The sequence below is a fragment of the Bacillus rossius genome, chromosome 1 (genome assembly GCF_032445375.1).
Source record: "Bacillus rossius redtenbacheri isolate Brsri chromosome 1, Brsri_v3, whole genome shotgun sequence".
NCBI classification, from domain to species: Eukaryota; Metazoa; Arthropoda; class Insecta; order Phasmatodea; family Bacillidae; genus Bacillus; species Bacillus rossius.
The window spans coordinates 345221102-345241067 of record NC_086330.1 but is presented as its reverse complement, the minus strand read 5'-3'; the positions used below and the strand labels follow the sequence as shown (position 1 = coordinate 345241067).

Here is a 19966-nt window from a genome sequence, read left to right as displayed (position 1 = left end):
GAATTTTGTAAGTGGTTTTGGGAAAAGGAAGGCGAAAGACAGCTGCGCAACATGGCGACTAATTTTCCACACAGTCGATCAGTTGTCGAGACTTTCTGGTGATTTTTGTGTACATTCTTATGATGGGAAAATCAGCAGGGAAACCGTAAAATTATCAAGGTTTTGTTAGAGTCAATCAGAAAAGACTTATTAGTAGAGCCAAGATTATATGGTTTTATTTTGAACCCGAATTCGTCATTTAAAACCGCACATTTCGTCGTTATTTCGTCTTTAAAAAAATATGGTTTTTTTAAGCTATTCATGGTACTTACACAATATATTTCACAATTGTGACATAAAAAATAGCAGTTGGGCCTATTGTGTTGTTTAGAATCACATGTAATCAACAATTTAATGTTCTGGTTAAACATTTTCTCCTAAATAGGACCATCGCTCATCAGGTCATCACAGTTCCTTTTTTTTTTGGATGACACATTAAAATAAGAAACTGCAGAAAGTTTTACTATGCAAACTTTTACACAAAAATTACGAAAATGCTACCATTTTTAAAAGTTCTGCATTTTCTGGCTTCAGCGATCTTCTTCTGTCACTAACAATTAAAGAGTATTTTGAAAAAGACTGTTCAGAGTAGACGTTTGAGGTTGGTATCCAGAGCAACTTCAAGGCGGCTGTTGCAAATTCTGAGTAATCTGCTTTTATTCAACACAAAATCTCCATCACGTCGTCGATATGGTTCACGTGTGGTTTTTGTTGTTCATTAGCGACAATTTTTTTCAGGGCTACATATCCACCTGCTAGAGTAAGCTTTGGTACTTGTTTGATGAAAGGTAGGGTCTGGGTGTGCTGTAAGAATTCTGTATCATCCACATTAATGTTTCCCATATTCTGAGGGTCAAAAAGTGCTCCAATATTTGTAAAAAGTTGCAAAGAAGGATCATAAGTGATCAGTTCATTAAGTTTCAGCAGACTCAAATTTGCTGTATGCTTGAACTTCTCTTTCAGTTCTGCAGTATGTACAGTTCTCATTGTTGACAAAATGTTGTCAACTGATTCTGGCATTATACCTTTTGTCAGCACCTCAATTACAGACTGCAATTTGTTTAGTCTGAATGACATGATGAGCACAAGGATATGAGCTGCCTTCCAACCAGCTGATGCATGACGTCATACGGCTTACCTCTCCTTCCCTTGCCCAGACTTCAAGGTTCATCCCTCCCAGGCATACAAACCATTCTGTCTCTCTCCCCCTCCTCCCTCAACGTCCTTTGGCATGTGAAACTGTCAACATCCATCCTCCCCTTCTCCAAACTGCGTGCGACGAAAGCCAGGTTTGTATAGTCCATTTCTGGTAAAATGAAAAAAATTTAAGGGCCCCCACGACAGCCATTTACCGTTAATTGTTTTGATACAATTTGTTTGTTAAACAACATTATTTCTGCTGGAAAATCACTGAAACTTAAAATTTCTTTCATGGAAAAATTTAGCAGGGCCGTAAAAGTATTCATTTTTACCGCAAATGAACTATACTCGCCCTTCATGTCGGACAACATTCTCGGCGCGTGACGCATGGCAACTAGTCGTGTGCCGCACACAGCCACGAAAAACCTACACGATTTCCAAACTACACTAGATATCCGATTGGAGTCCGTTTATGAAAAGCATTTAGAATTTGTTAATGCCCAACTGGTTATTTTGATATCGGATCAAGAGGATTTAGAGGAGAAAAAATGGCTAAACGGCATGTTTTCGAAGTTTTAGGTGTAAAAAACACGTTACAAATTTCTTTAAAGTATCAGAGGGAAATGCATTATACCTTTATCTTTATTTTTCCGCTCAAATTTCACAGTTATCTGACAGGAACGAGATGACTGCGCGCCAGTTCAGAGCCTTGCACTTAGGAGGTTTTACCGCGCTAGAACTACCATTGAGCGTTGCTCTTATCATCCCGTTTCACTAACACATACGCTGACCAGACGGCGCCCTAAAGCTGATTAGAGGAAGCACGTAGAAATGCAAGGCAGGAAATTCTTCCAGCTTATCAACCAGGGCCGGGGCAAGTATTGACTATCAAGCTTCTGTTGCTATTAGCATTAATATTCCACACTGTTCACAACTGGAAGATGGGACTATTCACGCAATCGTAGAAATAACAGTTTGTATAAGGCGGGCAGGTTTAATTAACGTGGTATCCTGTCGCTTAGCAAACATTAAATTATCTTTAATGTTTGCTACGCGACAGACGGTAGACCAGCGCGGGGATGGGAAGGGAAGGCAGGCGAGTGAGTGAGCGGTCGCCCGTCTGCGTGGCGCCGGCGGCCGGCTGGCGAGGCGGGTCAGCACACATTCCATGTTCACGCGCTTCCGTCGGGGGTTTTCTTTTTGTTGCGTTAATAGTAATAATATTTAAAAGTATATTATTTTTATGACCAAATACACACGAATAATACTAGAAACATTTAATACAAACGAAAACCAATCTTTTTCTTCTGGTTGGTGGGGGGGTCAAAATGGACGACCCCCGATTTTACGAAGGCAGCGATTTTACGAATGCAATCCGTGGAACTGTGAGCATACGTAAAATCAGGGTTCTAGTGTATGTAGTTTTCGCTTCATGACTTTTCACATTAAAATATAAGATACTTGTGTAATTTCGGTGTTATTTAGCGGTTTTTCTTAAAAATCACTTTTTTTGCATTTTCCATATAAATTCACGGAAAATTTAGCGATTTAGCGATTCACCATATAATCGTGGCCCTATTTTAGTGTCATGAGCTGCCTGTTTCCTATGTGGTGGTATGTAGTTGTGTAGCCTCGTCAGTCGTTTTTCGAGTGCTGTGGCAAGAGGTTGCACCATTTGGCGGCTCACAAAAAAAAATTGTAAAGTGCATAATAGACATTATTTCATGTATGGGTGCCAGGGCCATGTCACAGTAAATTTCAAACTTTGTCGTTTTTCTAAGGCCCCAGAAATGTGGCTCAGGACTGGGTGCACGTTGGTTCAACAAGACTTAATTCCAGTTTATTCGGTACCTAGACAAGGCTGCTAGTTATTTTGTGAAAGTACAGGACTGAGGAGTGAATGGCAAAATTTAAATGTTTTTATTTTATGGTAAATTATGTAATTGTTTGAACAAATTGTGTTTTCCTCATAAATAAATTACACACATTAAATTTAAACTTTTTATATTTGAAAATGACCGTTAATAGTTTTGAATCAACAGTAATTAAAAAAAAAGTTTACACCCCACTACCTGCAACCTCCAATGGAATATTCTATGTTTTCTGTACATGCAAGGAACAATTGGCTTAGCCAGGCACATTGCGACTTGTCACAATGTATAATCAAGCTCATTGGTTGATGGTTGATGAGGTCACATCCTTTGCAGGTTTCAAGTTAATGGGTAACCACTTCTAGTTTATAACTGGCATGTTGATAATGTAGTTAAATCTTCATAATGAAGCAGATGTATATTTGCTTTAAGTATACTTTGCTACCCAATGAATAAACAAAATAATTGTGTCTAGGTATATGGAACACAATACATAAATGGTTATTGGGAAACAAAATAAGATTTTACATGTCTCAACCAATTATTAAATGAACTAATATTTGGTCGAACTTGCATTATTCAGTGGTATTTAAAATAAATTTTGTAATATTACACCTGCAAATACCACCTTATTATAACAGTTGATGGATGTTAAGCTAGCTATTTTAATATCCAAGATGGTAAAGACTAATCAAATCATCAAGAACTACACTACTCAAAAAGAAATTACATTTATTTCTAGTTCTTAAATTTATAAAGACAATATTTTGATGATGATGATGATGATAATAATAATAATAAATGATTGACTACAGACATTCTTCACGCATTTACGCATTTTTTTACTTTAAATACATACTTTTAACTAAACAGAACACCCAACACAATTTTAAAGGCTCAAATAACACTTACCTCATCAAAAAGACTCTCAATTTCATTGAATAAACTTTTTGAGCGCAATGCTTTGATGTCATTCTGTTTGAAATTCATCCCCTGGTGGTCTAGAGACTTGAGATAAAATTTTTCATTTTGCTCACGCCAGATTTTGTTGAAGCCCTGTAATAGAAGTTTTGCTTATCAAACAATGCACAAGAATGTTATTAAAAGTATGACCCTAGTAAAGTGTCCACCTCTGCTTTCTTTCCATTAACTTGTTACACCTGCAAAATTCTTAACTTTGATGTCACTTTAGTCTGAAGACTTTTCCTACAATTGTCATTGTTTCATTATTTCTTCAAAAATTTTAAGGACTCAATTTCACATTTATACACGAGAAAACTGCCTACCATTACAACTGGACAAAATGCCAATTTTGAAAATTAAGTAATATCTCACAAAAAAGATATAAGACACAAACAAACACACAATTAATAATAATAGAATAAAAATGCAAACATGAAATGGAATTCCACATACTTTTTTTGCTTCCCTCCACTCTTCCTCTTTCGCTTTTAACCTTCGAAGAACCACAGGGACTGCTATAACTGGATTCTTTTTGAGACCTTCAATGATGTCTGGTGCCTTGTCACCATATATCCTTAAAAAGAAATATTACATTGTAAGACAATAGATATTTAAAAAAAATGCCAACTCAGTTGAAGTAAAAATATCTATTAAAAATTATATATATATTTTTTAATATTACTTTATAAAATTAATACTTTTACATTATTTTAGAAGAATCAAAAAGTTTCATAGCATACATACCTTTTCAAAGCTCTCTGATGAATGGTGGGGGAAGATCCTCCCAAATTGTCATCCAATCGATATTTGGCAGCATCTTCAGAAGACATTCGCTGGAGCTTTTTATTGACACCCTCCAGCACCCGTATTGTTGACGCATTTGTCTCAATGACAACGTCCAACTAGAACAGAGGGGTTTGCTTTCTCAGTGAGAGTATAAAAACATAAAAACATTTCTAACTACCACAGTTCAATTTGGTTATTTAATATTAAATATATATTTATGTATATTTTTCCTCTTGCAAATAATTTAGTTATGTCTAGTTAGTTTTTAAATTTTATCATTTTCATATAAGAAAATTCTTGTTTTTTTACTGAATCAAAAGAATCATGAAACCACTGGTTTCGTTCTGGCTTGAAAGATGAATAAATTTATTTAGTTACATTAGTTTTTTTTAGCGCTTGTATTGTAATTCTTATTCTGGGCCCATTTACTTAGGTTATTTATATGTTTGGTTCTTAATGTACTTTTTTTATAACTGACATAGATTTATATAGTGGCTGAAAAGTCCAGAACATTGTAACTTTAACACATGTTGCATGATGGCTATCTGTAAGAGATTTCATAATATAGGGCCTGGAACTCACTATAGCCAAGCATCATTCTGAACTTACTGCAGAACTGCCCTCAGATCTCATAATCTGCGCACACAGGGTCACACTACCTCCACACTGCCGTCAGAGCGAACACATCCAGCAGCCTCGCCTCCCTCGCATGTCAACACACAAGGGTGACGTGCAGCCGACCACATGCCTTCCCTCCGACAGCTTAGCAGGGAGCCCCCTTGCGATACTGGTTATCATCACAGGGCAGAATACAGTGAAATTCCGTTACAACGTACTTCAGAATAACGTATCTTTCAGTTCAACGTATGATTTTAAATTCCCGCTCAAAACACCAATGTAAACAATATAAAAATATTTCACTTTAACGTTAAAAACGTATCCTACCTTTCAATATAATGACCATTCTTTTCCAGTTATCAGGAAAATTTTACATAATTGTTTTTGCGCAGGAGTTCTTTAATATAAATGAATATTATGATTAATTTTTATCGCTTTCAAGAATCGTTAACAACTATAAAACGTAAACAAAGAATGTCTCAACGATTCATATAATCATAGTACAGTATAACGTGCCATTCTTCCTCCTCCATGATTCACACACTTTAATGCACGAGACGACCTAAACAATCGACTGCTGTCTCACCCCTCTTCAAGACTTGTTTTTAGCTGCGCCAGCTTTTGGTTATTTGTAGAGCACGTTTTAAATGTTTTTATTAACGCAGATACAAACGTTAAATAAAAATTATATTTGAACTTACATACGTAATAGAAAATCCAATGTTAATTTATGCAGGTTAAGTTTTGAACTGTTTTGTGTCACAACATGGCCGACACGCTTTAATCGTGTTGCCATGAATATAGGAATGTCGCCTGGCACAGCCATGCTCGCAACGCGCGCTACTAGTGCGGCGCTATGGTTATCTATGGATGCGAGGTTTGTTTACGTTTGACGTGGCGCGAGGCAAACAATATTGTTGATTGAATATTTTAATCAGGATGGATGGTCAAAAAGATAAAAAGAAACTCAAGCAGTTCACATTGAAGGAGAAATGCAGATGTGGCACGGTCATTTGGTTTGGTGCTTACTACACTGTCAACAATAATAAAAGATCGCTAAAAAGTAGTGATGTGCGAGTCTCGGCATCATCGAGAACGAGTCGAGACAGAAATTTTCTCGATCTCGTCTCGAGATAATTTTTTTGGCTCGGAATTTGAGAATTTTGTAAACAAGAAATAGGTTAGGTAATATAATATATTGAGGCAGCATTTTGCGTTGCGTGTTGAAATAATTGACATATCTTCAACGTAACGTAGATCGAATAAAATAAAATATACTTGTTACGATAGTATACACGATAAATTATTAAAAAGTTAAAAACGAACAACTTCCGTTCACAAGTCACTACATGAAACGGTAAACGTAAACAATGAATTGTGCTGTGGTTATCACATTAAATTACAGAAGAAAATGATTATTTTCCGTTAATAAAACCAACATTAAAGTTAAAAATAAATCATTTTCGGTATCAATATCAAGTATCAACGTAAAACGGTACGGTAAAAAATAAAAATATAAACATGACTGCAGAATTCTTCCGCGATTGCATTTTTTTTATGGCCTTAGGTTATACACACGGCCAGCAGTATATACCAAGCAACATGATGTTTAAATTGCGGTCCGTATCGATAGTGACATATCGATAGTGGTGAATGTTCAGACTTTCATGATCAAGTACCGTCCATGGCTCAAGGAAACTGTATAGACTATGGAGTCAATAACGTATGTTTACATACGACAGTAGGCAAATAAACTGTTGAGTGTAAAGGTAAAGTTGTAATTGCAATTGCAATTGTGGATACTTGATAAAATTATTGAATAATTATGTATGTTTGTCAGATTATTGAGTTTTACTTTTTTGGATCATATTATCCTGTTAACTAAAGTACAGATTTCTCGATCTCGACTCGATTCTCGAGAATTTTTAAATTGCTTTCTCGATCTCGTCTCGAATTCAAAAAAGTATTTCTCGCACATGCCTACTAAAAAGTTATTAAAATGTATGAACAGTCAGCTTTATCTGCTGGTCGCAAGAGAATTCGCCTAGGATATAACAAGGGAATTCTCTCCCAATAAGAGCACATATCTGCAAAATTGTTTAACCCATTTGTCATTTTGTGTTCGACAGATATAAATTTTGTACATGTAGGCCTAGAATTTATCCTACTGTATTAAGTTAAACAATTTATTTTTTAATTTTTTGTTATACAAATATTTGCTTCCAAGCTAATGTAACATTTGATCCCTTACTACTTTATTTTTAAAAATTCAAAAATACAATATATTAAAGGTAAATATATAGACTTTCAGAATAAAGTACTTTCATTACTAAGTATAAAAGTTGGGGCTTTATTGATGTACTTTATACCAAGATTCTACTGTATGTTATTAAACTCACTTTTAAGTCATTATCCAAAGGAAGTCGGGCATTCCAAAGTAACTAAATGAGCAGCAAAATAGATTTCCATTACTGAAGTTAATATATTTTATGTCCCTCGGAGACAATACATTGTGGTATAATAGAACCAGTCACATTTGTATTTTTTTACAAGAGTGATCAGGCGTCACCAATTGGAATACTGCTTGAGAACTATGTGGTACCTATCTTAGTATTACTCAATGTTTATACACATACACCACCACAACACTAGGCAGAGATCCTCCAGTTCTCCTGAATCTCTCTGCATTCAACTAAAAGCTCATGTCTTTTTTTATAAATCATAAGAAAATATAAAACTTCATTAAACAAATCACTGAACTATTTGAATTTAAAAAAAGAGACATAACAGCCATTTTCAGGAACATGGTGACATTGTCGAGGTAACAAGTGCCAAGTGACCTGCTTTGGCAAATTGACTGTTCTACACCATAACTGAGCCCATGGGAAAATAGTGATATTCTGTAAAGTTTGCCCAACAAACAAGAAAAGTATATTGTAACACGTTTTTATTATATGCACACATTTAACTATAATACACTAATTAAAAGGCACTGATATTTCAATCATCAGCATTTATATTAACAAAACCGAGTGCGAACAAACAAGACACAATATAATATTGAATAAGTATATACATTTATTCAGCAGTCATCATTTGCAAATAAGTTTTTCGGTCAGTTTTGTTGTGCTTAACTTTTTGACAAATTTCCCCAAAGTATCAGACACGCTCCACTTGACAGTTTTTCTGCAAGGAAAAGAAGGTTGTATATGCAGTTGAAATTCCCCATTTCCATTTTAAAAAGTATCAAATACCAAAATAAATTAATAATTACATGATAAAACCTTTTTTCTCTGAAGAAAAAAAAAGCAGAATTCTTCAACAGCACCAATAATATGTTTTTACCCAGTAGGTCACACCCCACTGAAATTAATTACTGGTAATTCTGAAGGAGCCTCTTTTCTGGGAAAAAGTTATAACTTGCATTTTTACTCCCTGACAGTTTTGAATCATCAAGTTTAACAGTAGTTATCACTGTGAGTCATTAGGTTAGCTTTTATAAATTACAATTAGTGTGATATATCAGTTGGAATAGGTTGGCCACATAAAAAATACTTTGAAAGCATTTGCAATTGATTGTGTATGAATGAACTAATATGGCTAACCTAACCTAATATTTTATGTCAAAATGAAAATTTAATGTTATTGAAGCAGGAAACTTTCATAGAATGAAGAGTCTAATCAAATTTGTAATTTAATTTTAATAACAAATAATATAACAATAAAAAAAAATCGGCACAGCCTATAGGCGTAAATAGATTTCGAAGTACCTCTTTCTTATGGAAATATTTTGGAAGCTTCTAAGAATTCCTGGAACATTTTAAGAACTTAGTGTGCCTACATACGTTCGCCAATATTCAAAAAATCAATTTAACATTTTCTCATATTCCATGCAGCAAAAATATTTTTAACGTTATTAACTAAATTGCATCCAGCATTGAATATCTTAAAACACTATTTTTCATCTTTTGCTCTAAAACATGGTCATATAAAATTTTTTTTGGACAAAGGTTTAAGGTAAAATTAAGAAGGTTATTAATAAATTCCAACGAATTTGATATGAACAAAGTTTTAATTGTTAAATTTCAACCTGTTTTTAAGGTAATAGTTCGTTTCATCAAAAAAATGTTAAGACAAAAGTTTTAGATACAAAATACAAATTATAAGATTGATACATAATTTGTACAAATTCAATGTTCTGGTTATGAAAGGAGTAATTATTTCTTTTTGTCCTCCAACCCTTGTTTATTCTACCCCTTACAGTAATGGTTGGGCGTATAAAAAATTATTTCAGACAAAAGTTGCAGATAATAATTTAAGGTTTTACAGTAAAAACAGAACCAATTTGAACAGTGTACATGGTAAATTATGATTTTTTTTTTTAAATTCTACATGCAAACAGGTTCATCTTATCAAAAATAGTTTCAACAAAGTTAAAAAAAAAAACTAGCTGCAATACCCGGCGTTGCCAGGGCTGAACACAGGGTGTAGTTAGTAATTGTCTTCTTAATTTGAATGTCAAGTGTGAAAATTAATTTATATCACTTTCAGATCCCGACAGACGTTCTGCCAGTTTATAGTTATTTACCTGGTCTGTATGTGATTTAGATTTTATAAAGCAATTTAGAAAAAAGCTGAAAAATAAGAGGTTACTAATATTGAAAAGATTCCATTATCTAGCTAATGCTTGGCCTGCATTGCAATGCCTCATTCAGTTTTGTTTTGTAATATGTTTGAAGTAGTTCCACAAATACAAATCATCTATCTATCTCTCTATATATATTTATCTCTATCTACATCTATGTATCTCTCTATCTCTTTATATCAACATATATACTTCCCACTATCTCTATATCTTCTATATGTCTCTATATAGCTATATACATATATAGGTATATCTCTTTATCTAACCCATTTCATTCTCTATACCTCGCTCTATCTCAACTTATCTGTCTCTATCTCACTCTATATATATATATATATATATAATCACTCCATCTCTGTCTCTCTTTTATATTTAAATAAATTGTGTCATGCGTGCACACTTATACAACAAAAACAAGCTAAGTGCCGCTATATAAAATGAAATTAACACATTTTTTGACACGATTCGTGCTCCAACTATTGAAAAATAGTTATACCATCTCAGTAACCTTCATGGGCATGCGCATAACAAATCATAAAAATTTCATCGCAATCGGATGAATGGTATAGGAACGCATACGGCACAAACAAACTAAAATTAAAGACGTGACAAACGCATCAAACGATGGTGCGTTTAAAATTCAAGGTAACTCTATCTATTGACAAAGTTAAGAACAAAACTGTTATTTTGCTAGCTGCTGCGAGCTCCACTAAGCGGACTGGTCTCACCAAGGAGAAAAATATTAATTTGCCAGACCTCATTATGTGTATGATCGTGTATCAGACATAGAGAAATGACACTCACTCACTATTTGTATGTCTATGACCTATGATTTTTTCTGTTATAAAATAAAATTTTCACTTTTTCACTCCTTTAGGGATGGAATTTCATATTAATATGGGGTCCATGTGTTAATCCAGGTTATAATCTAGCTGTAGGCCAAATTTCATTCAAATCCATTAAGTAGTTTTTAAGTGAAAGAGTAACAAACATCCATCCATACTTACAAACTTTCGCGTTTATAATATTAGTAGAATTATAAGATTTAAAAACATTTAAACAGATTTGATAGTGTACCGGGAGTTATGAATTTTTTTTTAATTTTACCCCTTAGTTTTTCAACCCCTTGCAGTAATGGTTCATCTAATCAAAAATTATTTCAGACCAAAGTGTAAGATAAAAATTGTAAGATTAATACATAATTTGTATGAATACAATGTTGTGCCTACAAAGGGAGTTATGATTTTTTATGTCCACCAACCCTAGTTTTTTTTTACTCCTTGCAGTTATGGTTGCGTGTATCAAAAACTTTTTCAGACAAAAGATTTTGGTATTACTCCTATGACTATGAGTTATGAGTTATAATTAGGGATGGTAATTTTTCGTTTTCGCGAAATAGATGCGAAAATATGCTAAATTATATTTTTTCCGCTATAAAATGTGAAATCTAGACTTTTCCGAGATAAATGTGAAATCAAGGTAAAAAACGTAGATTCATCTTCACTCTACACAATTTATTTACCGATTGTATTTAGTTTCAGTTCAGTATCAAAAGAAACCATAATTTTATAGCGTATTCAGCCCAAGTATCTTATTGTCACGTCATTCACAACACTATTGTTCGTAAATATTGAATGAAAAATGGCCATCCGTGCCTCGCGATTGTAAACAAAGCAAAGAACAACTAGGTGGAAGAGTGTCCGTCATCTTGCAGAGCACAAGTATTAGGCCACCATATTGCGACATCTCTGCTTCCCCGCGCCCATTTTCTGGCTGTGTTTCACGTGAAAGCCGCGTTCTGTGGAAGGTGGTGTGTGTTTACAAATACGTGCATACTAGTGAATGTGTTGTATATTATTGTTATTCCTCGTGGTAAAAATGAGACGGAACGTAATTTCCATTCGCGATCGCATAAGTGAATACAAAAGTGAACAGCTCTACGAAAGTGATACAAATATTTTAATGTGCAATTTATGTAATCGCCATCTGGAGTGGAAAAAAAAAAAGATGTACTTGAAAAGCACATTAAATCTGAGGGACATCAGGCTGCAAAAAAAAAAAAAAAAAGATTCAACGAGAAATCAGATGATGAAGAAAAAAAGTTGGTAAAACGGCAAGCAACGGTTTCTGGCATGATCGAAAACCAAAAGAAGGCAAAAATTTAAAAACGAGTTCCAGTAACATTATTTGTGTACTCTACATCAACAATGGCCATGAACACTGCTAAAAAATATTTATTGTAATTTTGTACTCATAAGTGCTAAAAAGTTGTTTGGAAACCTGCCAAGATAGACTATCTTTGTAGTTGTGCTAGATCTTTATTTCTGTGGTTGTTAATAATGAATAAGAGTATTATTTAATGCTTTTTAAAAATATTCTTTTCTTCAGTAATGTAAAATGAGATAATTGGCTAAATCTTGTTTTTAAAAATGCTACAAAATGCTAAATTTCAAATTCAAAATGTTAAAAGTTGTTATTTTAAATGCTATAAATCACCATCTCTAGTTATAATATGTTCAAACGTATGTGATATTTTCCATATTATGAAAGTTACAGTGATTTTTCCATTTTTCAAAAAAACCATTTCTACCCCTTTGGTCAGATACTTAAAATCGACAGTGCTTTTCCACTAGTAGATTTGTTATCAGTTTGGATTTTATTTGAAATTTGAGAAAGTTATTGTGTCCACAAAATTGTGATGTGTGTGTCTAATAATACTTTAAAGTTGAGGATAGTTTTGGGGTCTATGGATCATGAAATAAAAAACTATCTAAAAATTTTCTGAATGGTACAAACTCTTAACTAATAACTAGTTATTTTATGGTTACTTGATTTTAACAGGTAGTTTGACAAGTCACTCACTTCACACTGACACCCTTGCAGACTGCTGATTTTGGACAAGCCACATAGCGTATTTCTCTCTCTCTCTTTTTTAAAGTTTTGAATTTATAAATGATTCCCGATGCCATCCCCTCCCCACCACCATGGTATTAAAATTGTATGTGTATTCTGGTTTTTTGTTTCATAATTTTTGTTTAGCTCTATCTAAGCATTCAGTCTATACAAACATTGCATGAAAAAAAATTAATTTTATTGGAAGTTAAAAATTATTCTGCTACTTTTTTAATAACTCTTTGGAACTTTATCTCTATTTATCCCCAGAATTATTGTAAATAAATTCAGTGTTGATTTATTTACTGATGACACACACCCATCAAAATAAATGGCTGCATCACAGTTGGAGATCTAAATACGTGTTTGCAAATACAGCGAAACCCCTTATTTACTGTACCGTTATTTACGTTTTCCCGTTATTTGCACTATATTCTTCAGGTCCCGTTTGGTTCCCATATAGTCCAATACAATACTTTCCCGCGAATTACGTCTCAAAAATCGAATCAATCCCGCTATTTACGTCACGTAACAACCATAAACAACCAGAAAATACCGTGGAGCTAGTAGGCAATGAACATTTTAAATAGCAAAATATACATATTTTATAACATGAAAAGTTGCTTTTATTTCTAAACATGTAATAATTTAAGCCTAGGCGTGTAAAAGTACGAGTAATTATAGCAGGAGACAATCTAAAATGAACGAGGGAAAAACGTAAACTCATGAATGTACAAACATGGCTGCTTGTAAGTTCTGATACTGTATTTATGTCACAACTTAGCCGAAATACTGGTACGAGACATAAACTTCACAAGATAAAATGAGCGGTGTCTTGGTAACTGTTTTATACGTCTTTTATAATTTGGGAAGTATTGTACAGTTGACGCCATATTTTTTAAACTAACCATTTATTTCTGGGGATCGTAAATAATTAATTATTGGTATCAAGACATCATGATAAACGTAAACTTGAACATGTCACGGCAGCGAGAAAACTGGTGCGTATACCAATAAATTGGTATTAGAACTGGATAAAATTGGTACACGGGAGGTGGAGCTTATATTTTTTTCCGCTAAGCTCGCATCTATTGGTTGGCGGCTGATGGCGTCATGAGTCTGGGCGGAGCATAGAGTGCGCATGCGCCGCCGCGTCGTTACAGCAGCTGACCAAGTACAATGACCTTTCTCCGCGTTTGGCGCGCTATTGACGGTAAATATTCATCAATTTGCGGCCTTTTCTTAAAAATTTTTTTACTGTGAGCAATGTGTATGTAGCCCGTATTTGTTATAAACCCTGCCGGTTGCAACTGTATTTATAATTTGGAGAGGCAAATAATCACCTTGAACAGCTAAAAAAGCAAGCAGAAGAAAATTTCAAATTTATTTTTTAGGAAGTAATCAGAAAAACATTTTGGCTTTCATTCTTTTTTTATTTTTGTCAAATGTGGTAAATTAATAATTGATTAAATACTAAAGTAAAATTTGCTGTTAGTGTGTTTGTACCTGCATTGTAGTATGTGCTATTAAACAAAAGGAAAAAAATTCTAAATAAGGTAAACTGTACTCCTTTTTATACTTTTCCCTTTATTTACACTTTCCCGCTTTTTACACTTTTTTACTTTGTCCCCATGAAAAGTGCAAATAAGGGGTTTTGCTGTAATTACTATTGATTCTCCTTACACTATGGAATAAAAAGGCTATTGAACTTTAATGTAAACATGCTTAATGAGTTTTTCTTGTCCAACTACGTGTTTACAGAAAAAAAACTGACAATTCACGAGAAAGAAAATTAATTGAATTTCGTAAAATTAAATGTTTCCGAATTTTTTTAAGTGCCTGAAAGTCAACAAAAGCAGTATTTTCCGATTCACTTTTGTCAGCACAAGTTTAATTCCAGAAATATGTTTTGTATTCCCTGACATGTCCTGAAATTTCCTAACTTTTCCCAGTTTTGTAGTCCTGTAGCAACCATGCATTTACAATAGTATTCATTTACCTATGGATGGCATGTTTTACGCAGATTTTTTAATTTAAAAAACTTTGGTGCTAACTTTATAGGCAAGCTTTTCACTTTGGGCAAAAAAAATAAAATAAAATTCAAACACTATAATGTGTAGATCTACATAACTAGCTAGCCTAAGCTGGTGCTGGCATTCTGCTAAAGGGGAAAATCCAAAAATTAACCAGCCAGTGAGTGTGTTAATTTATTTCTTTTATTTTTTAAGCATATAAAGTTAAAATGCTAGAGTAGGGAGGCATTATAATAAAAAGTAATAAAATGGTACCTTAGCAATATTACACAAAAACATGCACTCATGAAACTGCAGAACTGCCCTCAGATCTCATAATCTGCGCACACAGGGTCACACTACCTCCACACTGCCGTCAGAGCGAACACATCCAGCAGCCTCGCCTCCCTCGCATGTCAACACACAAGGGTGACGTGCAGCCGACCACACGCCTTCCCTCCGACAGCTTAGCAGGGAGCCCCCTTGCGATACTGGTTATCATCACAGGGCAGAATATGTTAACATGCAAAGTCAGATGACTACATCAGGTTTTTAAAACTGCAGCTTGTCCTACTGGCCATACTAACAATTCTTCAAAAAGTTCAAGTATTATTTACCAACTTTACCCCTACGACACTCATCATACAATATTATTTGGCAATTAAGATGTTCCTTTAGTTTTTCAGAAATGAAAATGGGGAAATAAATTAGGTCTTTCATATAAAACAAACACTTGGCCTTTGCATGGGCGTAATATAAGCACAAATATGTTAAAATTAATCAATAACTATTACCAAAATAGTTTTAAAGTAATTTTAATATATTCTACAAACTTATTTAGTGTGTCTACAAATAGTGTATCTAGAAAAATTTAGGACTCAAAAAAAATTTATCTCTAAATTTTTTTTACATCAGAATGTTCTAATCACAAGAATGTGACACTTTATAAAGTTAGAAAGCTAATGCTTTTTTATACAGATTACTTCCAATTGATTTAGAAAGGACTATTTTAGTTGTAACGGGCGGTTATTAACTGAAAAGTGGAATCAAAAACTGAAATGCAAGTAAGCAAAAAGCTGATTGAAATTAAAGATTCCTGATTTTTCTGAACCATTACTGTTTATTTGGTTGCTGGTTGGACCTAACCTCTGTTGCATTCTTTCATTAAAAACATAAATCCCCAATTTATTTTAAGCCAGTAATAATAATAAAAGTATCTATTCATAAGTCTAATGTTTTACACTCACCTCAAACCTTTCATCTTCACAGCGATAGATGTATTCTTCATACTGAGTTTTCCGAGATGTTACAAAGGTGGAATCTTCCGACCAGGTAGGAAATGACACCCACGTGTCATTTAGGACTTCTTTGCAAAGTGGTGTCCTCCCAGAACACTTTGGGTGAACGTACGACTTTGGTAACGCACAGTAACTGGCTCCTAATCTCTTGCACAATGTATAATCTAGGGGGACAAAAAAAAACATATCTAAAAACCAGAAAGCATACAAAGCAACAATATGATCCATTTGCACATTCTTCCAAAAACACACAAATTCATGAGAACACTGTTGCCCCATTAGAACGGTTTGGATCACAAAATTAAATTCTCTCTTTATCATTATTAGAGCTGTGCCGATTCACAGATTTCAAACCGATACAGAAAACCACACATTTTGGTTGTTTTTGTTTTTTAATATAAATTTACTGAAGCACTAAAATAACTCATTCTACGAAAAGCATGCATGCAATGCAAATGCACATGTATTTCAGTTTATAAACAGAACATAACACTTATTTTTAGCTTGTTTTCATTTGTTTGACTACGATCCATTTGTTACTTATTTAAACATGAATTTACTAATGGAGACTGGAAAATTTAATTAATATATTATTATATAAAATATGATTTAACTGTAATATATTGATTCGCAAAATACAAAGATTAAAAAAATGAAATGAAAATGTACAAGCTTATGAGACTGTGTACATGTTTACATTTCATTTCAAGGACCGGACGCGTGCAGTGACAAAAATTTACGGTACCAAAACATTTACGGAAATGTGATTCAAGTGGTCACTTTTCACTGTAAACAGTACTGGTAATTATATTATGTTAAGCCTTTTATTACCATGAACTTTTTTAAAAATTCAACTTTAAAAACTAGCCATGCTCTAATCAAAGCAAGTTTTATGCTTATCTAACTTTACAATGCTAGTGATATATTTTACGATGTATTAGATTCCAGATAGTTATTAAAACATAAGATGTTTATGTTTGATATATACGGCTGGCACACGTAGCTAACAAATTATACAAGTTCGAAGTATTTGAAAAGGGTACTGGTGGATTTTTCAATATCAGCCGGACATTTACAAGCTTATCATGAATCAGCAGAAACGCTAATTTAACTAAATATCGGGAAAATCCGCTTCTGTGGAATCTTATCAGTACAGCTCTAATCATTATATCAGTATAATATTACAGAATGACACTTTATGGAAGGAAAAAGGAGAGGTTAAAGAGGGTGAGACAGAGAGAAACAACGTTATACATTAATTACTAGAGACTAGTCATGCAGTGAAAGCACGTTCGGGACAACGGCCATTCCGGATTAGCACATTTTTGCAGAATTGTGTATAATTATAACTTTAACAGAAATACTAATTAACATTCAGTAAGTGGTATTTAAAACACACTGTAAAACATGGTTCATACTCTTTTGCAATTACGAATTAAGGAGTTTTTAAGGACCCCGTAATTCATTGCCCTCCACTATCAAGATGTAGAAATCTATTTGTAGTATCAGAAAATCTCTTAGAAAAACTATTAAATAGTTAATACACAAAAAATAATTTTGTTGTTTAGTTCAATTCTTGCAGATTAACACCACACCCCCCACTCCTTTTTTCTCCCAATTGGCCAGAATTATCTTTAGAATACATATAAACTTAACAAAAAAATTCCCACCCCCAAACATTTAATTTGATTTTAAAATTACATTTACATTATAAGTTTACAGTAAGAAAGTATTTTGATTCCAAAGGTTGTATACAAAACAAGAAATTTTTTTATACATAAAACATAATCACATTACTCAAAATTCACCATTATACTAAGTATGCGCAAAGCGTTGTTTCCTGTGAACCCAGGAAAGGGGGGGGGGGGGGGGGGGGGTAAACCCCTTTGCATTTATTCATTACTTTCACACTGTCTTTATTAATGAGTTATGGTGGATTGTTAGTGGAAAACAACTTTTAAGGGCTCTCAATCAATTTAAGAAAAAATGAAGGACTTTTGTTTAAAGATATTAAAAAGGCATACAAACCCTGTAATAAGAATCTTTATAAAAAAAAAATACAGATGAGCACTTTTCTTAAAAAAAAAAAAAAAAGTTAAAACCCAGTGAAAAATTCAGTCAAAAAAATTTGTTTGAAGCAACGATTGTAATTATTTTAATGCTGAAATAAATAATCAAAAAATATTTTATTTTTCGTGATGTATTTTTTTCAATCATACTTGGGCAACGATTGCTACCTGATTTTTCCGTTCCCAACCTTTCTTTTAATACCGTAATCACTCGCGTAATGTCCGCAGTAATTTGACCACATTTTTGGCCAAAAAATGGGGTGCGGACATTATGCGAGGAAAAATACAAAATTTTGTGTCTTATTTATGGAACGCGCAATTTCCCGCACCTTTACTTGAACCATTTCATACGAAACAGCACAGTCATTACTTCTTAATTCACGTATATAGTTTAAAACTTTAACTTCAAGTTCTGGGAACTTCCCAGCCTTGGGTCCGCAAAACGCACGCTGTGTTGCATTTGTTGACTGCAACTGTTCTTTTATTTTCCGCCACTGACGAACACTTTTTTCGTGCACTTCAAACTCCCTTTCAGCAGCTCTGTTCCCATGCTTTTCAGCATAACGAACAACTCTTAATTTAAACCGTGCAGTGAAGGATTTATATTTACCCATTCTGTACTCTACACTACAAAACTTGATGCGAAACTCATGCCTTGAACTTGCGTGCGTGTTGGTCAGCTGTGTTACCGTTACCGTGCTTTGTTCAGTTCAACGAATTTCCCCACCCTTTCAGGACAGGAGAGAAAGGACAGCTCAAGGTCACGGCTTTGTTTAGAGCCGTCAACTTTCCATTCGTACTGCGTCCTTTAGGGGTGGCCAAAGTTGTGTTGCCCGCCGTAGACGAATGGTGCGGACATTATGCGAATTTTTAATTTTTTTCTTTTAAGGATATATAAATAAAGGGTGCGGACATTATGCGAGGGCGGACACTACGCGAGTGAATACGGTAATCACTCTTATGCTGTAGTTACAGTAGGCGAGTCCTAATAGGATTCTAATCTTTTAAAGGGGAAATAAATGGTCAGGAAGTAATGAACTATAACTAGGGCCTGGAATTTTTCGCGATCGCGAATTTTGCGAAAATTCGCACGAATTTCGCATGAAAACGCGAAAAGTAAGTACATTCGCGAAAACCACAACATTTCTATATTACACTGCGAATATATCCCTGAAAAGTATCATTACAGTAGAATCCCGCCGATGCGACCCTCTCTGATGCGTCCATTCCGTTTATACGACCGTTTTTTTTGAGAAACCGTGAAAAATTTGAGCAGAGAAAGTCGTAAATTTGAGTAAAATCGGCTGAAAAACAAGTCTGTTACACTTTGTTGGGCACTGTGTTCAACTGTCCACGCGGCAGTGTCTAGCCGAGCTCGGCGCGTCCACTATCGCACGCAAAGCCGTCTCAGCTGTCATGTTATCTTACCCGCCCACACGAAAAGCCGCTGAGGTAGCTTCTGCGAGAGCGTAAGAAACTCGTCCGGCCAGGCTGGCGGTAGCGGCGCGGCGGCTTGACGTCATACGTGACGCGACGCGACGCTTACCTCTCCCATCCCCTGCTAATTCTTCAAGGCTCATGCCTCCCAGAGTCACAAACCATGTAAAAACACCCCCCCCCCCCCCTTTTCCAT

General features: G+C 34.3%; 1 protein-coding gene across 19 annotated transcripts in view; it reads right to left on the bottom strand.

The window, feature by feature from the left end:
* The window catches only part of LOC134528164 (paired amphipathic helix protein Sin3b), a 101861-nt gene that overhangs the window by 44327 nt on the left and 37568 nt on the right, over window positions 1-19966 (bottom strand). For all 19 annotated transcript variants that reach the window (XR_010074359.1, XM_063361521.1, XM_063361520.1 and 16 more), the window contains exons 10-13: window positions 16214-16428; window positions 4758-4915; window positions 4467-4587; window positions 3963-4106 (exon numbers count right to left, since the gene is read on the bottom strand). Coding sequence is in view for 18 of the 19 variants with exons in the window: in XM_063361521.1 (XP_063217591.1) it covers window positions 3963-4106; window positions 4467-4587; window positions 4758-4915; window positions 16214-16428 (638 nt within the window). In the remaining variant the exon portion in view is untranslated. The remainder of the gene's footprint in view (window positions 1-3962; window positions 4107-4466; window positions 4588-4757; window positions 4916-16213; window positions 16429-19966) is intronic.